Raw genomic sequence first — 14,946 nt, 5'->3', positions numbered from 1 at the left:
GCTGCCTTCTGACATCACACAGCACCTGTTTGGTTTCTTTGATCTGACATCCAGCATTACCTGGACATAAGGTCATCGTAAAGTCAGCCCCCCCCCCCCCTCTGAGGAGTCCCCCCGAGTGAACAGAACCACACAATGTTGTGTTTGATACGCTCACAGCTGTACCAGAATAACGTAGAACTCCGTCACCTGCTTTGCAACAGGCCGCCGCTTCTCATGCAGTTCTGGTGACAACAGAGCTTTGTGCGAGCGTGAGAGTGTGTGTGTGTGTGTGTGTGTGTGTGTGTGTGTGTTTGCTTAGAAGCTAATAGGTTGATTGCAGCTCTCAGACCTGACAGTTCACCCATGTGTTCTCTGCAGTGCAAACACATTTAATTAATGACTGCAATTTCATCCACTCCTACGCTTACACACGCACACACACACACACACACACACACGCGCGCACACACACACACACACTTACATAAATATATTGTAAAAAAAACTGCAGACAGAAATAAATCTAATAAAGGTTAAAGAATTAATTATTTTTGCCTCCTGATAGCACCTCTCTCTCTCTCTCTCTCTCTATGATGTAACTGGTCCATTAGAGAACACTCCTCTTTACTAATCAATTTATCAACCTCCCCTCCCCCCCCCCCACTCTCCCCTCACCTGACCTCTGGTTAACTCCCTCTCTGTCTTTCTCTTCTTCCATTCGGTCACGTACTTCTAACACGCGATCAGATGCACGCACACTCACGCACACTCACACACACACTCACACACACACACACACACACACACACACACACACACGCACACCCACGCACACACGCATGCACGGAGGCCAGTGAAGATTCGGATCCTTTGACCCAGCGCGAGGTAGAAACATTGATTTGCATGCAGAGTTTCTGGTGGCTCTGGCTTTGTTTTTTTCATATTCAGGCGTGGATTTGTGAGGGGGGGGGGGGTTGAATCAATAAATAATCAATTTTAGGCAAAAATGTGAGCTGAAAAAAACACACTGCGAAAGATAATAAAAGCACATAAAACGCAGAGGCATCTCTTTGATCATACTGGTTGTGTGTTTTTAGTCTCTCATCTCTGGTCCAACCCTTGTTAAAAGTAACCCCTGAGCCCCGAGGGTCTCTCCCACCGCCTCACATATTAATGAGGTGGGGGTGGGTCAGGGTGTTAAACTGTTAGGCTGCCTGACAGTACGTCACTCACTGCAGCCCCGCAGTAATGCAGGACGAAGCCCACAGGAAACTGGCTGCGTCTACTTCCTGCCGCTCACGCGGAGACGGACGGAAGGACTCGCTGGGGGAAGGAAGGGAGGCTGACGTTGTTTTCTGAGGCCGATCGATGGGAGGCGAGACGCGGACGTGAAGGGCAACAAAGAGGCAGCAGGGACGTGTTACTCAACAACACAAAGGAGCTGTAACACAGCTCAGGCACACACACACACACATTCATTAGCAGGAACAACAGCACATCAAAGGGAGACACAAAACAGCTGTCTGTCTGACACACTGCATTATAAATGTACAGTACTGAATTAAACACGCAGATTCAGGTGTTTCTGCTTAATCCACATGGATTACTTGAATGTCGTCCTGGCGGTAAGCTTTTGTCCCACTATCCTATAATTATCATTAAGATTATTGTTAGCATTGTTACACCTTTCCTTCTCCTCGCCTCCCACCCAAAACTCAACAGTAACATATCAATACGACAAAGTAATGTCATCAAATGGCAAAATCCTACTCGTGTTGTATAGTACAATATGAATGAGTGAAAATATTACCTTCCAAGGACACAGAGACCAAAGAAATACGCTTACCAAAGAGTAAAAATTATCCAAAAATCCATACATCTGTTGACGAGCACGTTTCTGAACTTAAACTGGAAGCAGAGATGCACTTTACATCTTTTTGATCGTTCATAGTAAAACACATAAAAACTGCATAAAGTAGTTTGTATCCTAATGGATGAAATGCACTTATTGCTTTGGATAAAAGTGTCAGCTAAATGACATTGTGACATAATGTAATGTAATGTGATGTAATGCAATGTAATGTAATGTGATGTAATGCAATGTAATGTAATGTGATGTAATGTAATGTAATGTAATGTAATATAATGTCATGTAATGTGATGTAATGTAATATAATGTGATGTAATGTAATGCAATGTAATGTAATGTGATGTAATGTAATATAATGTGATGTAATGTGATGTAATGTGATGTTATGTGATGTAATGTGATGTGATGTAATTTAATATAATGTCATGTAATGTGATGTAATGTAATATAATGTGATGTAATGTAATATAATGTCATGTAATGTGATGTAATGTAATATAATGTCATGTAATGTGATGTAATGTAATATAATGTGATGTAATGTAATGCAATGTAATGTAATGTGATGTAATGTAATATAATGTGATGTTATGTGATGTAATGTGATGTAATGTGATGTGATGTAATGTAATATAATGTGATGTAATGTAATGTAATGTGATGTAATGTGATGTTATGTGATGTAATGTTATGTGATGTAATGTGATGTGATGTAATGTAATATAATGTGATGTAATGTAATGTGATGTGATGTAATGTGATGTTATGTGATGTAATGTAATGTTATGTGATGTAATGTAATGTGATGTGATGTAATGTGATGTAATGTGATGTAATGTAAAGACTCGTGAAAGTTGTAGTGCGACATCAGTTTTTATTTTCTAAAACTAGCAGCCAGTCAGTAGCCGTGAACGCTAAAATGTCTCAACAGACATAAAAAATCCTGTGGCCTCAAAAGCCGACAGATAATCGAGAGAAACGAAACGACGGGAGGGAACCCTTTGAGACGAGGGGGGGGGGGTCTCGTTAGTCCCTGATGTTTGTGAAAGAGTTCCCTTACCTTCACTGGAAGATCCTGAGAGGTCAATAACCACGTACACCTTCCCCTCTGGCTCCAGGTCAATCTGCACACACACACACACACACAGGGGTAAATTAGACATACAAGTTGTGAAGATGAATGTACACAGTGTGCACTAGAGCTCACCACGCTGCTTGCTAGGACAACACTTTGTCTTGGAGGCTCCTGTCTTTTTTGACAGGGACACACACAGCTGACGCGTGTCCTCGCGGCAGGAAGTAGACGCTTTGTCATTTTAATCGTAATAAATAGTTATTATGCAGCGACGTCAGCACTTACAGCTGGAGCTCCATCTAAGCTTCAGATGCACACATTCTGTAACTCCGACTCTACAGGTAAGTCCGGTAGGACGTGCAATCTATTACCACTAGATGAAGTGCATGCGCACACAGCACAAATACTGCTGCTGTGGAATGTAAGTCATGCACTAAAGAATGTGAGCAGAACTATAAGTACCAGCATCAAAAAGTATCCAGAATAAAAGCATAGACTTATTATGCAGAAGGGCTCATTGAAAAGTTGTATTTATGACTATGTGTATTAATAATGTGATTGGTAAAGCAGCCTAATCAGTATAACATATTATTTAATAAATGTAGTGGGGAGAAAGTAACATACAAGCCCTTCAAACGTGCACTTTTCCAGGACTTAAGTAACATTTATTTTTGTAGTTTCTTCATTTGTGAATCAGATTCATGCATTCACCATTAAATGTACAAAACTTTCCTCTGGGGGAGAACGCAGCCAGAGGTCCGCCCACAGCGCTCTCAGAAGACAACTGAAACCACAAACACACACACACACACTCACACCACAAACACGCTGCCAGCCTGTGGGAAAGTGTGTGATCTTGACTTCCTGTTTGGCCGAAATCTCAAAGTGTCATAGCGCGGCGTTAATGTGGTGACATGCAGAAGAAACACACACACACACACACACACACACGCAGACCCAGACACACACTGTGGTGTGTGGGACTGACAGCGTACAGGCGGTTGACACATATCCTGTCACGCACCCACACATCATCTACACACCTCTCACACACACACACACACACACACACACACTCGCACACTGGAGTCACAAAGTGTTTGGACCAGAGAGAAGCTCGAGGGAGATGAGACGACTGCTGCTCTGAACTCCGCAGAGAGGCCGCACGTGCATGTGTGTACACGTGTGCGCCTGTGCGTGTGCGTGTGTGTGTGCGCGCGTGTGTGTGTGTGTGTGTGTCTGTGTGTGTGTCTGTGTGAGCCCGGCCGAGGGCCTTTGAGCTCGCCTCGTGAAATCAAGCCGGCAATCGGCCTCACGCTGTTTCTACCGGCAGCTTGCACCACCCACGCCGTCAATAACCCCCCCCCCCCCCCCCCCCCCTCCCGCCCAAACACACTCACACAGACTCACACAGTAAACTGCGCTGAGTGAAGACGTGGCGGAGCAAACAGGCGTGGGTTCACTAATGTATACAGTCGGAGATGGAAAGCAGAGGGAGAGAGACGGATGAGGGGGAGGACAGAGAAAGTTTGTTGGCTCCTTCAAATGCGAAAAGTGCAAAGGAGGGGGGCGGGGTGGGGGGGGTGAGGGGGGGGGGGGGGGCGCACTTGCTTTGTTTTGTTCGTCAACACACTTGCTTTTTGCATCCAGTCTTTGCTGGTTCCATAAAAGAACACAAGTTTTATGTTTTTATGTTTTTATTGTGTGTTTCAGACGGGGGGTGGAGGGGGGGGGGGGGGTGGGGGGGGAGACAGAAAACCAATATCGTTTGGAGGTTTAACAGAATAATTATTCCCATCCATCTGCATCTCCTACAAGACGGAGCGGAAGGAAGGTAGCTGTTGTGGCAGATGGACAGATGAGGGGGGGATTAATAATAATAATGGCTGGCAATTGTATTTATGCAGCACTTTTCTAGATCAAATGTTTTGGAAAAATAAAATATAAAAGAACACATTTGAGTCCAAAATGATTGAAATAGATGCACCTGAGGAGGAGCCATTACTCTTTAGTTGACTCATTCACAGGAATCCTCCACAGGGTCAATAAATCAAACGTCTCTCAACTATCTGACCACAACCCGCCTATTTTATGCAGAGTATTGAATAGTATACATAGACAAGCCCTAAACATTTCACACACACACACACACACTCTTCCTGCGAGGTCACAGCCCCCCCTCTCATCCGCTGCTCACTGAGCTGAACTCAGACCCTCAGGTGCAGATGCCACTAAATATAGAGCCGGTCGAGGAAGGAAAAGGCCCTTCGGCACGAGTGCGCCCATGTGACTGCTCTCGTCGAGTGATCATTGTCGTACACACGCACGATGCATTTTCCTCCTCCGTGTTTATCTGGGCGGTGATCGCAAGAAAAGGGTCAAAGGTCACAGGAAGGGGCGACGGGCAAGAAGAAGGAAGAAGATGTGCATGTACACGTACACGTGGATATAGCAGCAGCAGCGGTTAAAAGCAGATCCAGGAGCTACTCACTGTTTATTTGTTGATGCTTATTCAACAGTTCTGCTAGCGATGGATGGGGGGGGGGGGGACCAGCTTTGGTGCAGTACCACGCGTGGCCACTGAGATGCCGAGCCTCCTTGCAACAGAGTTCCAAAGCTCTACGTGGCGTCTCTGGACCACAAATCAAAAATCAAGAAGCTTTGTTACGGCAGCCAACAGCCCCCAAGGTTTATAATGTGTCCTTCTTTGTGCCTGAAGTGCATGTTAAACTAAAGCAGAGACATCTACAGTAATAATTACGTCATTAAATCCTGCGATGGCTACTGCTGATGTGTTTACATGATTTTAATTGGCAGGTCCAGGAAAGCCACGGCAAACATCACATGGTCTTCGTCATGTGGTGCACTTTTAGGACTAGTGTGTGCGTGTGTTTGCGTGAGAAAGAGGCTAATTTCATTGCAAGATTTAACTCAATTGAGCAGGTTTCCCTCCATCTGCTGTATGTGTGTGTGTGTGTGTGTGTGTGTGTGTGTTCTTAACTAATCAGTTATGAATGAATGGACTTAATTCAGTAAATCGAGTTGAGTGTAAACCATGCAATTCTTCACAGACATCTGTGGTCCAAGGGAGCGCTTGTGAGGAGGGGGGCGCTTGGTTTACGGCCACAGAGACTCAGCAAGGGGGGGGGGGTCTGAACTGCAAATCTGAGCCGTGTCACTTGAGGTTAAATGGTAGGACACCGAATTGTGTCCTCTGAGGGAGAGTGTGTGTGTGTGTGTGTGTGTGTGCTCGTAGTGAGTGATGAGTCCTGTCCACACCTGTCAACTCGGTCTCACACTACACACAAACAAACCCCCCAGGCCGAAAGCACATGACTTTGCCATGGCTCATATTCCCTTTGGACACACACACACACACACACACAGACACACACCTTTTTGGACTTTTCATCTATCTGGCCGACAAAGGCCAGCTTGCAGCACAGAATGTTCTGAGAAGCATCCACACCCAGAGCTCACTGCTCGAAATGAGCACAAACAGGTGCTTTTAGAAGTGCTCCAATAAATCGTCCTGTTGTACAGAAGTCCATGAGAAACCACCTGACCCCTCGGTTCATCCCCCCCCCCCAGTAAACGTCGTAAACACGAGCTAAACATGCTCTCGATCTCTAGCTTCCCGTCTTCCTCGTGTCTGCTGCGTAAAAACGGCACCCTGCTGCAAACTGATGTTTACCAGAGAAGATGGGGAGGAAAAGGGAGGAGGGGCCACGTTTTGTGTTTTGAGCAGAGGTCGCGTGGACGTGGGGGGAAGAAATGGAGGTGGAAAAAAAAATTAAAAAATCAAAGCCATAGAGAGAAACATGCCAGAGAGAATGAGTGAGACGCATTGAGGGAGAGAGAGAGAGAACAGGGAGGACATTGTGTTTTATCTGTCCTCAGTGACACAGAGCACACAGCCTCTGTGGAGTGACACACTGCAGACCCTTCACACACGCACACACACACACACACACACGTCTGGCTACGCCTGTTGAAGGCCCTCGTTGAAGTAGCACCTCGTGAAACCCGATCATTTGAAGTACACTCGTCACATGCCACATCCGACTGACGTCATTTCAAGAACCTTCGAGAACTTCAATCAAGATGGTAAAAATACAAGTGCACACCGAAGGGACATTTGTTTCCAACTTCCTGACGAGTGTACGTATTGTGTGGACTTCCTTAAAGTCTGCAGACTCGCAGGAGACAGATGAGACAGAAAGAATGATTCCACTCCAAGCAGCAGAGGCAGAGACAACCTGCTCTTTATTCCCTTGGAGTCTTTGAATCATCTTCTCTGGCTCCTCTGAGGCCACAAGGCCACATTATACAGTTAGTATTACTTATTATGATTCATTCCACTCATTCAAAATAAGTGTTTGTATGGAAGTGAGAAAAGGACAAAACTTACTAAACCTACTTACTCGCTTTCCCAACAACGTCCTCACCCTCGAGGTCTGAGAGTCAGAAATGACAAACGAGAGAGAGAGCGTGCTGAGTGCACCTCGCCGTCCTCCTCAGGGGGCGCTGGATATCAACACCTGCGTGTTTGTCAATTTAGGACCAACAAACGCACACAAAGAAAAAAGAGGAAAAGCAGCTACGAGCCGAACAGATGAGATGCAGCGCGCACGCACACACACACGCACACACACACGCACACACACACACACACACTGTCAGGTAATTTCATACAGATGGCCTCACTCGTGCTGCTAATGCACTGAATCTACTTCAAACAAACATTAGCAGACAAGAACACACACACACGCACACACACACACAGCCTCCTGTTTAGCCGTGTCTGTCTTTGCCTAATTTGTCCCTGTTGAATAAGTGATGCTAGAGCATTGTGAACAGGCCAGCTGTGGTGCCACACACACACACACACCACACAAACACACACACACACACACACACCACACAAACACACACACACACACACACACACACACCACACATTTCCTGTGCCGGCGCGTGGTCGCAGTAAACAGGTTCCTCTTAGGGAAAGGTTAAAGGAAAGGGCAGCATCTATACATTTATCAGGGCCCCCAGTTGGGAGCCACTAAGGGGGGGGGGGGGGTCATAAGTCCCACACACTGGCTTTTGGTCATCCGGGTTGGAGGTGGAACGTCGGGAAGTGAATACGATCATTTTTAAAAAACGAGCGGCAGTTGGCGCTGGAGGCAGATGGAGATAGAGATCATCAAAACGGAAGAGTCGTGGAAGGGTTGATGAGGAAGGAGAGGAGGGGCCTCAGGGTGGGCGGGGGAGCAGGGGGCAGAGGGGGGGGGGGGGGGGGGTCAACCACATCAACACCACTGTTAATGTGTGTTTCACTATGTGTGTGTTCGGCTTGGAGCAACGCTGGAAACAAATAACCAATAAAACGGCCAGATGAGCAGAGGGGGGGGGGGGGGGGGGGGGGTGAGAGGGCGAGAGGGTGAGGGGGGGAGGCGGGGTGGCACCCTGGGACACGTCCCCAGACTGTCCGACCTTATCTTTGCATTTCAAAAGTGTCCCTTTGCTCACTGCAGAAGAAGCTGAACCCTCATTTAGAAGATTACGTTTCACTGAAAGACGTATCGGTTTGACATTCACATTACGAGGGGCTTTTCTCTCCTATTAAACAGTCATATAAACACACTTTACATTAACAAGTGTACACACACACACACACACACACAGGCACCAGCTTGTATTATGGCCTGTTCTTGGAATTGTGAAATGTCCAAAAGAATGAAACCAAAACGTCTCACTATCGACACCACATGACACGTGTCTTCACCATCTTTCAAACTAAAAAACCCGGTGCATCGTTTAAGAAGTCGGACATGTGATCGAATACACTGATTGGTGCCAGTTTGACCCATTTGAGATGGTTCCAGTCGGCTGCCTGCGTTCTGTGAGCACTACGTCGCTGGCACGTCTGTGTTTTTAGTGGCGATGATTAACAGTCAATCAGAAGGATGGAGAATGGAAGCAGACTGGTGGAATGACATCATAAAACACACCTACGAGTTCCCCAACGTTGTTTTTATTAAAGTAGTACTGAGTAACGCATCGGAATCAAAGGTATTTACACACATTTAACTCTTTGAAGGGAACCGGTGTCTAATCGATTCATACTACATCGATCCATGAGGGATTATTATCTAATGAGTTATAGGTGTCTTCTCTTCTCTCATCCGGGTTGGGAGCAAATGGAGCCTCCTCCTCCTCCTCCTCCTCCTCCTCCTCGAGGTCAATCCTGATTTATGTTGCCCACATTCCACAGACGCTTGACCTCTCCACTTCTAACCGCGATGCGTAAACTTCGACAGGCTTGTGTCACTGGAGCCTCGACTGAGCGCCGTGTCTGAGTCACAGTCAGACCCCCCCACCTCCCCATAATTGGGGGGGGGGGGGTTGTTTTTAAATGGGTGAGATCCTCAATCACTTCTGTCGCTGTGAGAAGTTCAGTTTGAGCCGAGGTACATCTCACAGTTCCTCACACAGATGTGTGACTAAACTGCACTGTACGGCACAGATGTAAAGACTCTCTCTCTCTCTCTCTATGTCTCTCTCTCTTCCAGCTTTCTCTGGGAAGTAAACACTGGGGACAGTTGAAAACAGGAAGTAGGGCCCACCGTGTGACTCAAAACACACTGGCTCTAATATTAGACTCACACACACATACGGCCCGGCCCCCGTTTCCCTCGGTCCACAGAGAGGACTCCCCTCTACTACGGGGGTGGGGGGGGGGGGGGGGGGGGCTCGAGAGGAGGGCGGCCCGCAGCACTTCCTCTTTTCTGTCTTCACTGAGACTCCGAGAAAAGACAGGACTGCACGATCAAGTCGGTCAACATCATCACCGCGTTCCCGCCGCCGCCGCGCGTCTTTCGGGGGGAGGAGGGGGAAAGGGGGGGGAGGAAGCGTCCGAGACCGACTTCCTGAAACAGGAACGTAAACAAACAATAGCGTTGTGTGCCAAATAATCAAACGGACGACCTCTTGGAAAAAGTGAAAAACTCGCATGTTATAACATCGATGGGTTGTCACCGGCTGATTGACGTGTAGCTCGTCGAATGGGATCTGCTTCCCTCCACGATGGGACGACAGCGTCAGAAACGACACATTCGTTAAACGGAAGGAGCCTTCACTCCGTCACTCTGGCCCCTCGTGTGCCACACGTCTTGGAACATTTAAACACTTGTTTTCCAAGTTTCAACACGGCGGCTTCCTTCGCTGCTATAATCTCCCTCCGTGTGTGCAGAGCAGAAACCGCCGACGGATTCAGGGATCTGATCCTTTTCTCGTCTCACGGACACCAGTCGAGTCAGACTTTTTTCAGTTACCCCCCCAAAAAAAAAAACACTTGGCTCACTTTCCTGGAAGACAGAAGGGTGCGAGTCATCGCTCCGTCAGCTGAAACGTGGGGATTGTCCACCTGATCATTTTAACACAGGAAGCAAAACGCATGAGCGTCATGATGTGTTTGCATTTGGAAGGATATAGTGAGAAAAAAGGAAATGAGAAGCTGAATAGTACCCTTCTCCTTCTTTAGAAGCCTGCTGACTCTGGACCAGACGTTTACAAGCACAACCTACGGATCCAGTAAAGTCTGTTGCTGAGGACGAAACCCCCCCTCGCCCCCCCCTTGACGTGTGTCTCTAATGAGACATACTGTTAGAACTAGGGTTGGTAATCTAGCTACAGTAGCTGCAGCATGCTAGATTTCAAAAAACAACTGTCCAGGTACCAACCCTTTCCCAGTTAGCAGGTCCTGAAGGTGGCGACATTGGCCCCGCCCCTTTCAAGGCCTCTGCCGTAAGCCACGCCCACACGATGAACGTGGTTATGGGAAGGACGCTGGCCAACGAGCTTGTGGGAGGACCTTCTGGTGAGGAGCAACGACTGCACGGGCAGAACTAATTAACCGATTGGACGAGCTTGTTAAGGTCCTCCAGCCCCCCCCCCCCCCCCCCCCCCCCCCGGGTCGGTTTAGCCAGTACGCAGTGCATTCCATTGATTGTGTCAGAGGTGTGCAGAGAACTCCCACAAATAAATAATCCCCCCAAAAATGCTTTTGAAGAAGATTAGGTTCTGCAGCTCAAGGACGATGGTCACGCCTCCATGCCTCGAACTGGACTTCACGCTTTTTAAAATCACACCTTTATCTTCACCGAACCGACTTTAATCTTGCAGCGTTACTTCTCCGTCCAGCAGCTCGGTGGAATTTTAGAAAGAACTCTCACCTAAAAACAACAGGTAAGGGACACGCACACTTCTCAGAAGAACGCTCTGCTTGTTCTTCAAGGCGCTGAAGGCCTTTTTCCTCACAGATGACATGACTGTCGATGCAGCTTATGCAGAGACGTGCTCAGCCCCCGAAGGGCCCGCTGGGTGCGTCTCGAAACGCCCCCCTTCAGAATAAAAGGGTGCAAATACACATTTCTTTTGAATTAAAATCATTTGGAGGCCTTTAAAGCAGAAATATTCCCAAGGCTCTGTCACAGGATGCTAAGGCTGTTCAAGAACGGGATTGTTACCGCGGCAACGTGGGAAACACCACCTCAAGTCTGGACCTTCTTTTCTCCATCCTGCCCACCTCTCCATCCTGTGTCATCACCCCCCCCCCCTCTCGCTCCCTCTCTCTCTAATGGACCTGGTGGCCTCATCAATAATACACTCAAAAATAACGTCTGCTCCGGCAGCCTCAGACAACAATGAGCGGCGTGCACTCGTGCTGCCGCAGTGCATCGCACATGCGGCCTCACCGCACACTTTCTCTCTCTCTCTCTCTCTCTCTCTCTCTCTCCGCCTCTGCAGTCTGCTGTGGGTCACTGGTTTGTCAACAACAAAGGCAACGGGATCTAAACTGTGCATGTGCGTGTGTGTGTGTGTGTGTGTGTGTCTGAGGGGACTCCTGTTGAGTGCACCGTCGGCCGTACTTGCAGCAATGTTTACTTTGCAGAAATCTCGCACCTGTGCATGTCACATGACATTTCACAGTTCTAATAAGAAGGTGAAGACTAAGAACGACCTGCGACCTCATCGTTGGGGGGGGTTTCTTTCACAGACCACTGCTTTACTTTCGCTGCTGATCTTGGCGAACATTTAGCGGCCCGAAGAGCCAGATGGCAAAAGATAGATCACCTGCTCGCGCGATGGCCTTAGCCGTCGTTTAAAGGTGATGATGTGTCAATGTTGTGTCTACAGCCGTCCCTCAAGAAGGACGTTCTCCTTACTTAGGCATATTTATAACCTGATTACCTCCCGTGTGTGATCCATGGATAAAATAACGTGATTTTAAGTCGTTCTTTTTGAGATATTGCCTCTGCTGAGATATACTTATGTCTTAGTGATTAAGACATGTACGTAATAGCTCATAATGATAACTGGGGTTATTCATCGTCTTTTTGCAGGCCTCCGTACAGCAACACACGTTCCTGCTTCTGTTTACTTTTATTCAAGAACGTTTTACTTCACTTCATTCTGTAATGGATTTAAATCATTTGGTTAATTGTACATCAAGCTCGGTGGCTCTAGCTGAGATGATGAAGGATAACACAAGTGGGTGCAAAAAAAAAAGGTGTCAAGTTGATTGATTGTGAAATGATTTGGCAACTTGACCCCATAGGAGCACTAGAATATCTAAGATGTCAAAATCCAGTAGTCAGACTCTCTAAAGTAGAGTTTTACCTTGTTTGTGTTCGGAATTCCAAAGTCACCTGTGATGCTCACACATGGCTAGATATCCAATGAGGACACCCTCTGGTCATTTCACAATTTTTTCGAAAAACCAAAAGCCTGTATTGATGGAGAACATGTGTTTAGGGAGGTCATACCCTCCTCGCGCCTCTTACCCAGTCCTCGAAGTGCTTGGTCCCGCGGTGCAGGATGTCCTCGAACGGGATGATGCAGTTGGCCACGAAGTCGTCGCAGCCGATCGGCGCGTCGTGGAACACCGACAGCTCGATGCCGCGGCCGCCGCGCACCTCCGTGGTGAACTCGTCGTTCCAGGCGGGGCTGTTGGTCTTCTGCTTGGTGGACGTCTGGCCCACGCGCGAGTCGTCCACGTTCAGCGCGATGTACGTGTCCAGCAGGAAGCTCTGGGTCTTGGGGCCGACGGCGTGACGCAGGGACCAGGCCGTCGGCTTGAGGTCCAGCGCCTCTCGGATGCGGATCCTCAGCGTCCCGGTGAAGATCACCATGGCAGCGGCGGCGGCGGCGGCGAGGGACGTTTTCTTTCCTTTTCTTATAGCGGTGGAAACGCCTCACACCCCCCTCGCACCCCCCCCCCCCTCCACACCCCCAGCAGGGACGAAGAACCAGGGCTCCGTTCAACCGGTGGTCCTCCGGTGCAGGTCCCGTGAACCCTTCCCGTTGAAAAAAATGAAAATGACGGAGGAAACGACAACCGACACTTCTTTTTTTTTTTTTTTTTTGGGTAAATACACCCCCGTCCAAGATAAGAAACCCCGGCGACAGAAACGACCGTTAACCGAAAAAGAAAAAAGAAACGCACGGACAGCTAACAGCAGCTAGCAGCTGCGGCCCCCAGATGTGAGTCGCTCGGTCGGGTTTCCGTTCCTCCCGGTCGCTGACGGCGCGGGAGCCCGAGTTGCATCGCACCGTGTGCCGGTGGACGGGCGGCTCCGGGACGTCTGCGCCGCGGCGCACCAAGTGTGTGTGGAAGGGGGTGGGGGTGGGGGGGGCAGAGGGGCGCGGGCTGGGACGGGGGGAGGGGGTGGGGGTGTTCGAGCCCGGGCCGCTGAGAGCAGACAGCGGCTGGGACGGCGGGAACAAACCGCCGCAGGGGGCCGGAGAGGGGCGGGGCCAGACGGCGGCGACAGGTTCCGATGGAAGACAGGTAGGACGGAGGGAAGGCAGGTAGGCTCCTTGGTGCTCGGACAGCGGTTGCAGCCACAGCCGTTGAGCCTAACTTCCCGTGGACATACCTCTGTCTGCCTCCCCCGTCTCTCTCTCTCTCTCTCTCTCTCTCTGGTGCAGGAAATGTGAAGAACACGTCACATTTCCTCGGAGCCTGGTGTGACGAACGGACGGTGGGGGGGGGGGGGGTGCGACCCAGACGAGCAGCTGGCCGAGATGAGAGGGGGGGGGGGGCGCGCTGGCACGCGCGAGCTTCTTTCCGCCCAGGTGGAGCTGGGAAGCAGCGCGTGCGGAGCCCGTCACCAGGTGCAGCTCCAACACTGCACACCAAACTATATGGGTACCATGAGGATGAACCATGAATATATGAACCGTGAAAAGTGAAAATGATTCATGAGCATGAACCATGGAGCATGAACCATGAGGATAAACCATGAACTATGGACCATGAACAGTATGAGCAGGAACCGTGGACCTTCAAACATGACCATTAACCATGGGCAGCTGTGATTTTATTTTACAATTGGTCATTTCGCATTTCGTCTGTACATTTCGTCTGTACATTTCGTCTGTATTTCCTGGAATTTAATATATCCCAGATGTTGTACCTCAAGTTTTTCGGATGATTTACTGTCATTATGCAGCAGGGATGCACAAGGAAATCCACCTGTCCAGCTCAGAACTCAAAACAATGTTGTTGTCATAGTTTGAGAAAATACAAGAACCGCAGCAAAGACATCTTGGAAGCCTACTAAACAAGTGCCATTGAGGCTGTCTATCAATGACCGGGGCATTTATCATCGACCCCTTTCTGACCTCCACTCTTTGAATTCCAACAAGATGTGTTCTACATTTGGACCTTCATCAGAGAGCGAGGCCTTATCGATCCCAGACCAGGAGACAGAAACTCGGCCTGTTCGAACCTTGACTGCTTCTGCCCCCTCCTGGGGATCGTTCGCCACTTCAGGCTTTACAAAAAAATGAAAGCTGCGAGCAGCGTTGGACGGGTCCTCGCTTCTCCTTGCACTGAACAGAAGAGATGTGTTTTAATATAAATGAAACAAAAACCTGGTGAAATAAAACCATCATCAAAACATGGCGCTCCTGCCATATGTGGAAATTCAATTTTATATGTGTTTGGGGA

General features: G+C 48.6%; 1 protein-coding gene across 1 annotated transcript in view; it reads right to left on the bottom strand.

Moving 5' to 3' along the window:
• LOC119214162 (protein kinase C epsilon type-like) overlaps window positions 1-13,608 on the bottom strand; it is a 23,248-nt gene extending 9,640 nt beyond the window's left edge. Inside the window, exons 1-2 of the mRNA XM_062566714.1 lie at window positions 12,776-13,608; window positions 2,851-2,976 (exon numbers count right to left, since the gene is read on the bottom strand). Coding sequence (XP_062422698.1) covers window positions 2,851-2,976; window positions 12,776-13,123 — 474 coding nt within the window. The 5' untranslated portion in view covers window positions 13,124-13,608. The remainder of the gene's footprint in view (window positions 1-2,850; window positions 2,977-12,775) is intronic.
• Between the last annotated feature and the right edge of the window lie 1,338 nt (window positions 13,609-14,946).

This window comes from Pungitius pungitius, chromosome 13 (genome assembly GCF_949316345.1).
Source record: "Pungitius pungitius chromosome 13, fPunPun2.1, whole genome shotgun sequence".
Classification (NCBI taxonomy): domain Eukaryota; kingdom Metazoa; phylum Chordata; class Actinopteri; order Perciformes; family Gasterosteidae; genus Pungitius; species Pungitius pungitius.
The sequence above is the reverse complement of the archived record's forward strand: the minus strand, read 5'-3'. Positions and strand labels throughout refer to the sequence as shown.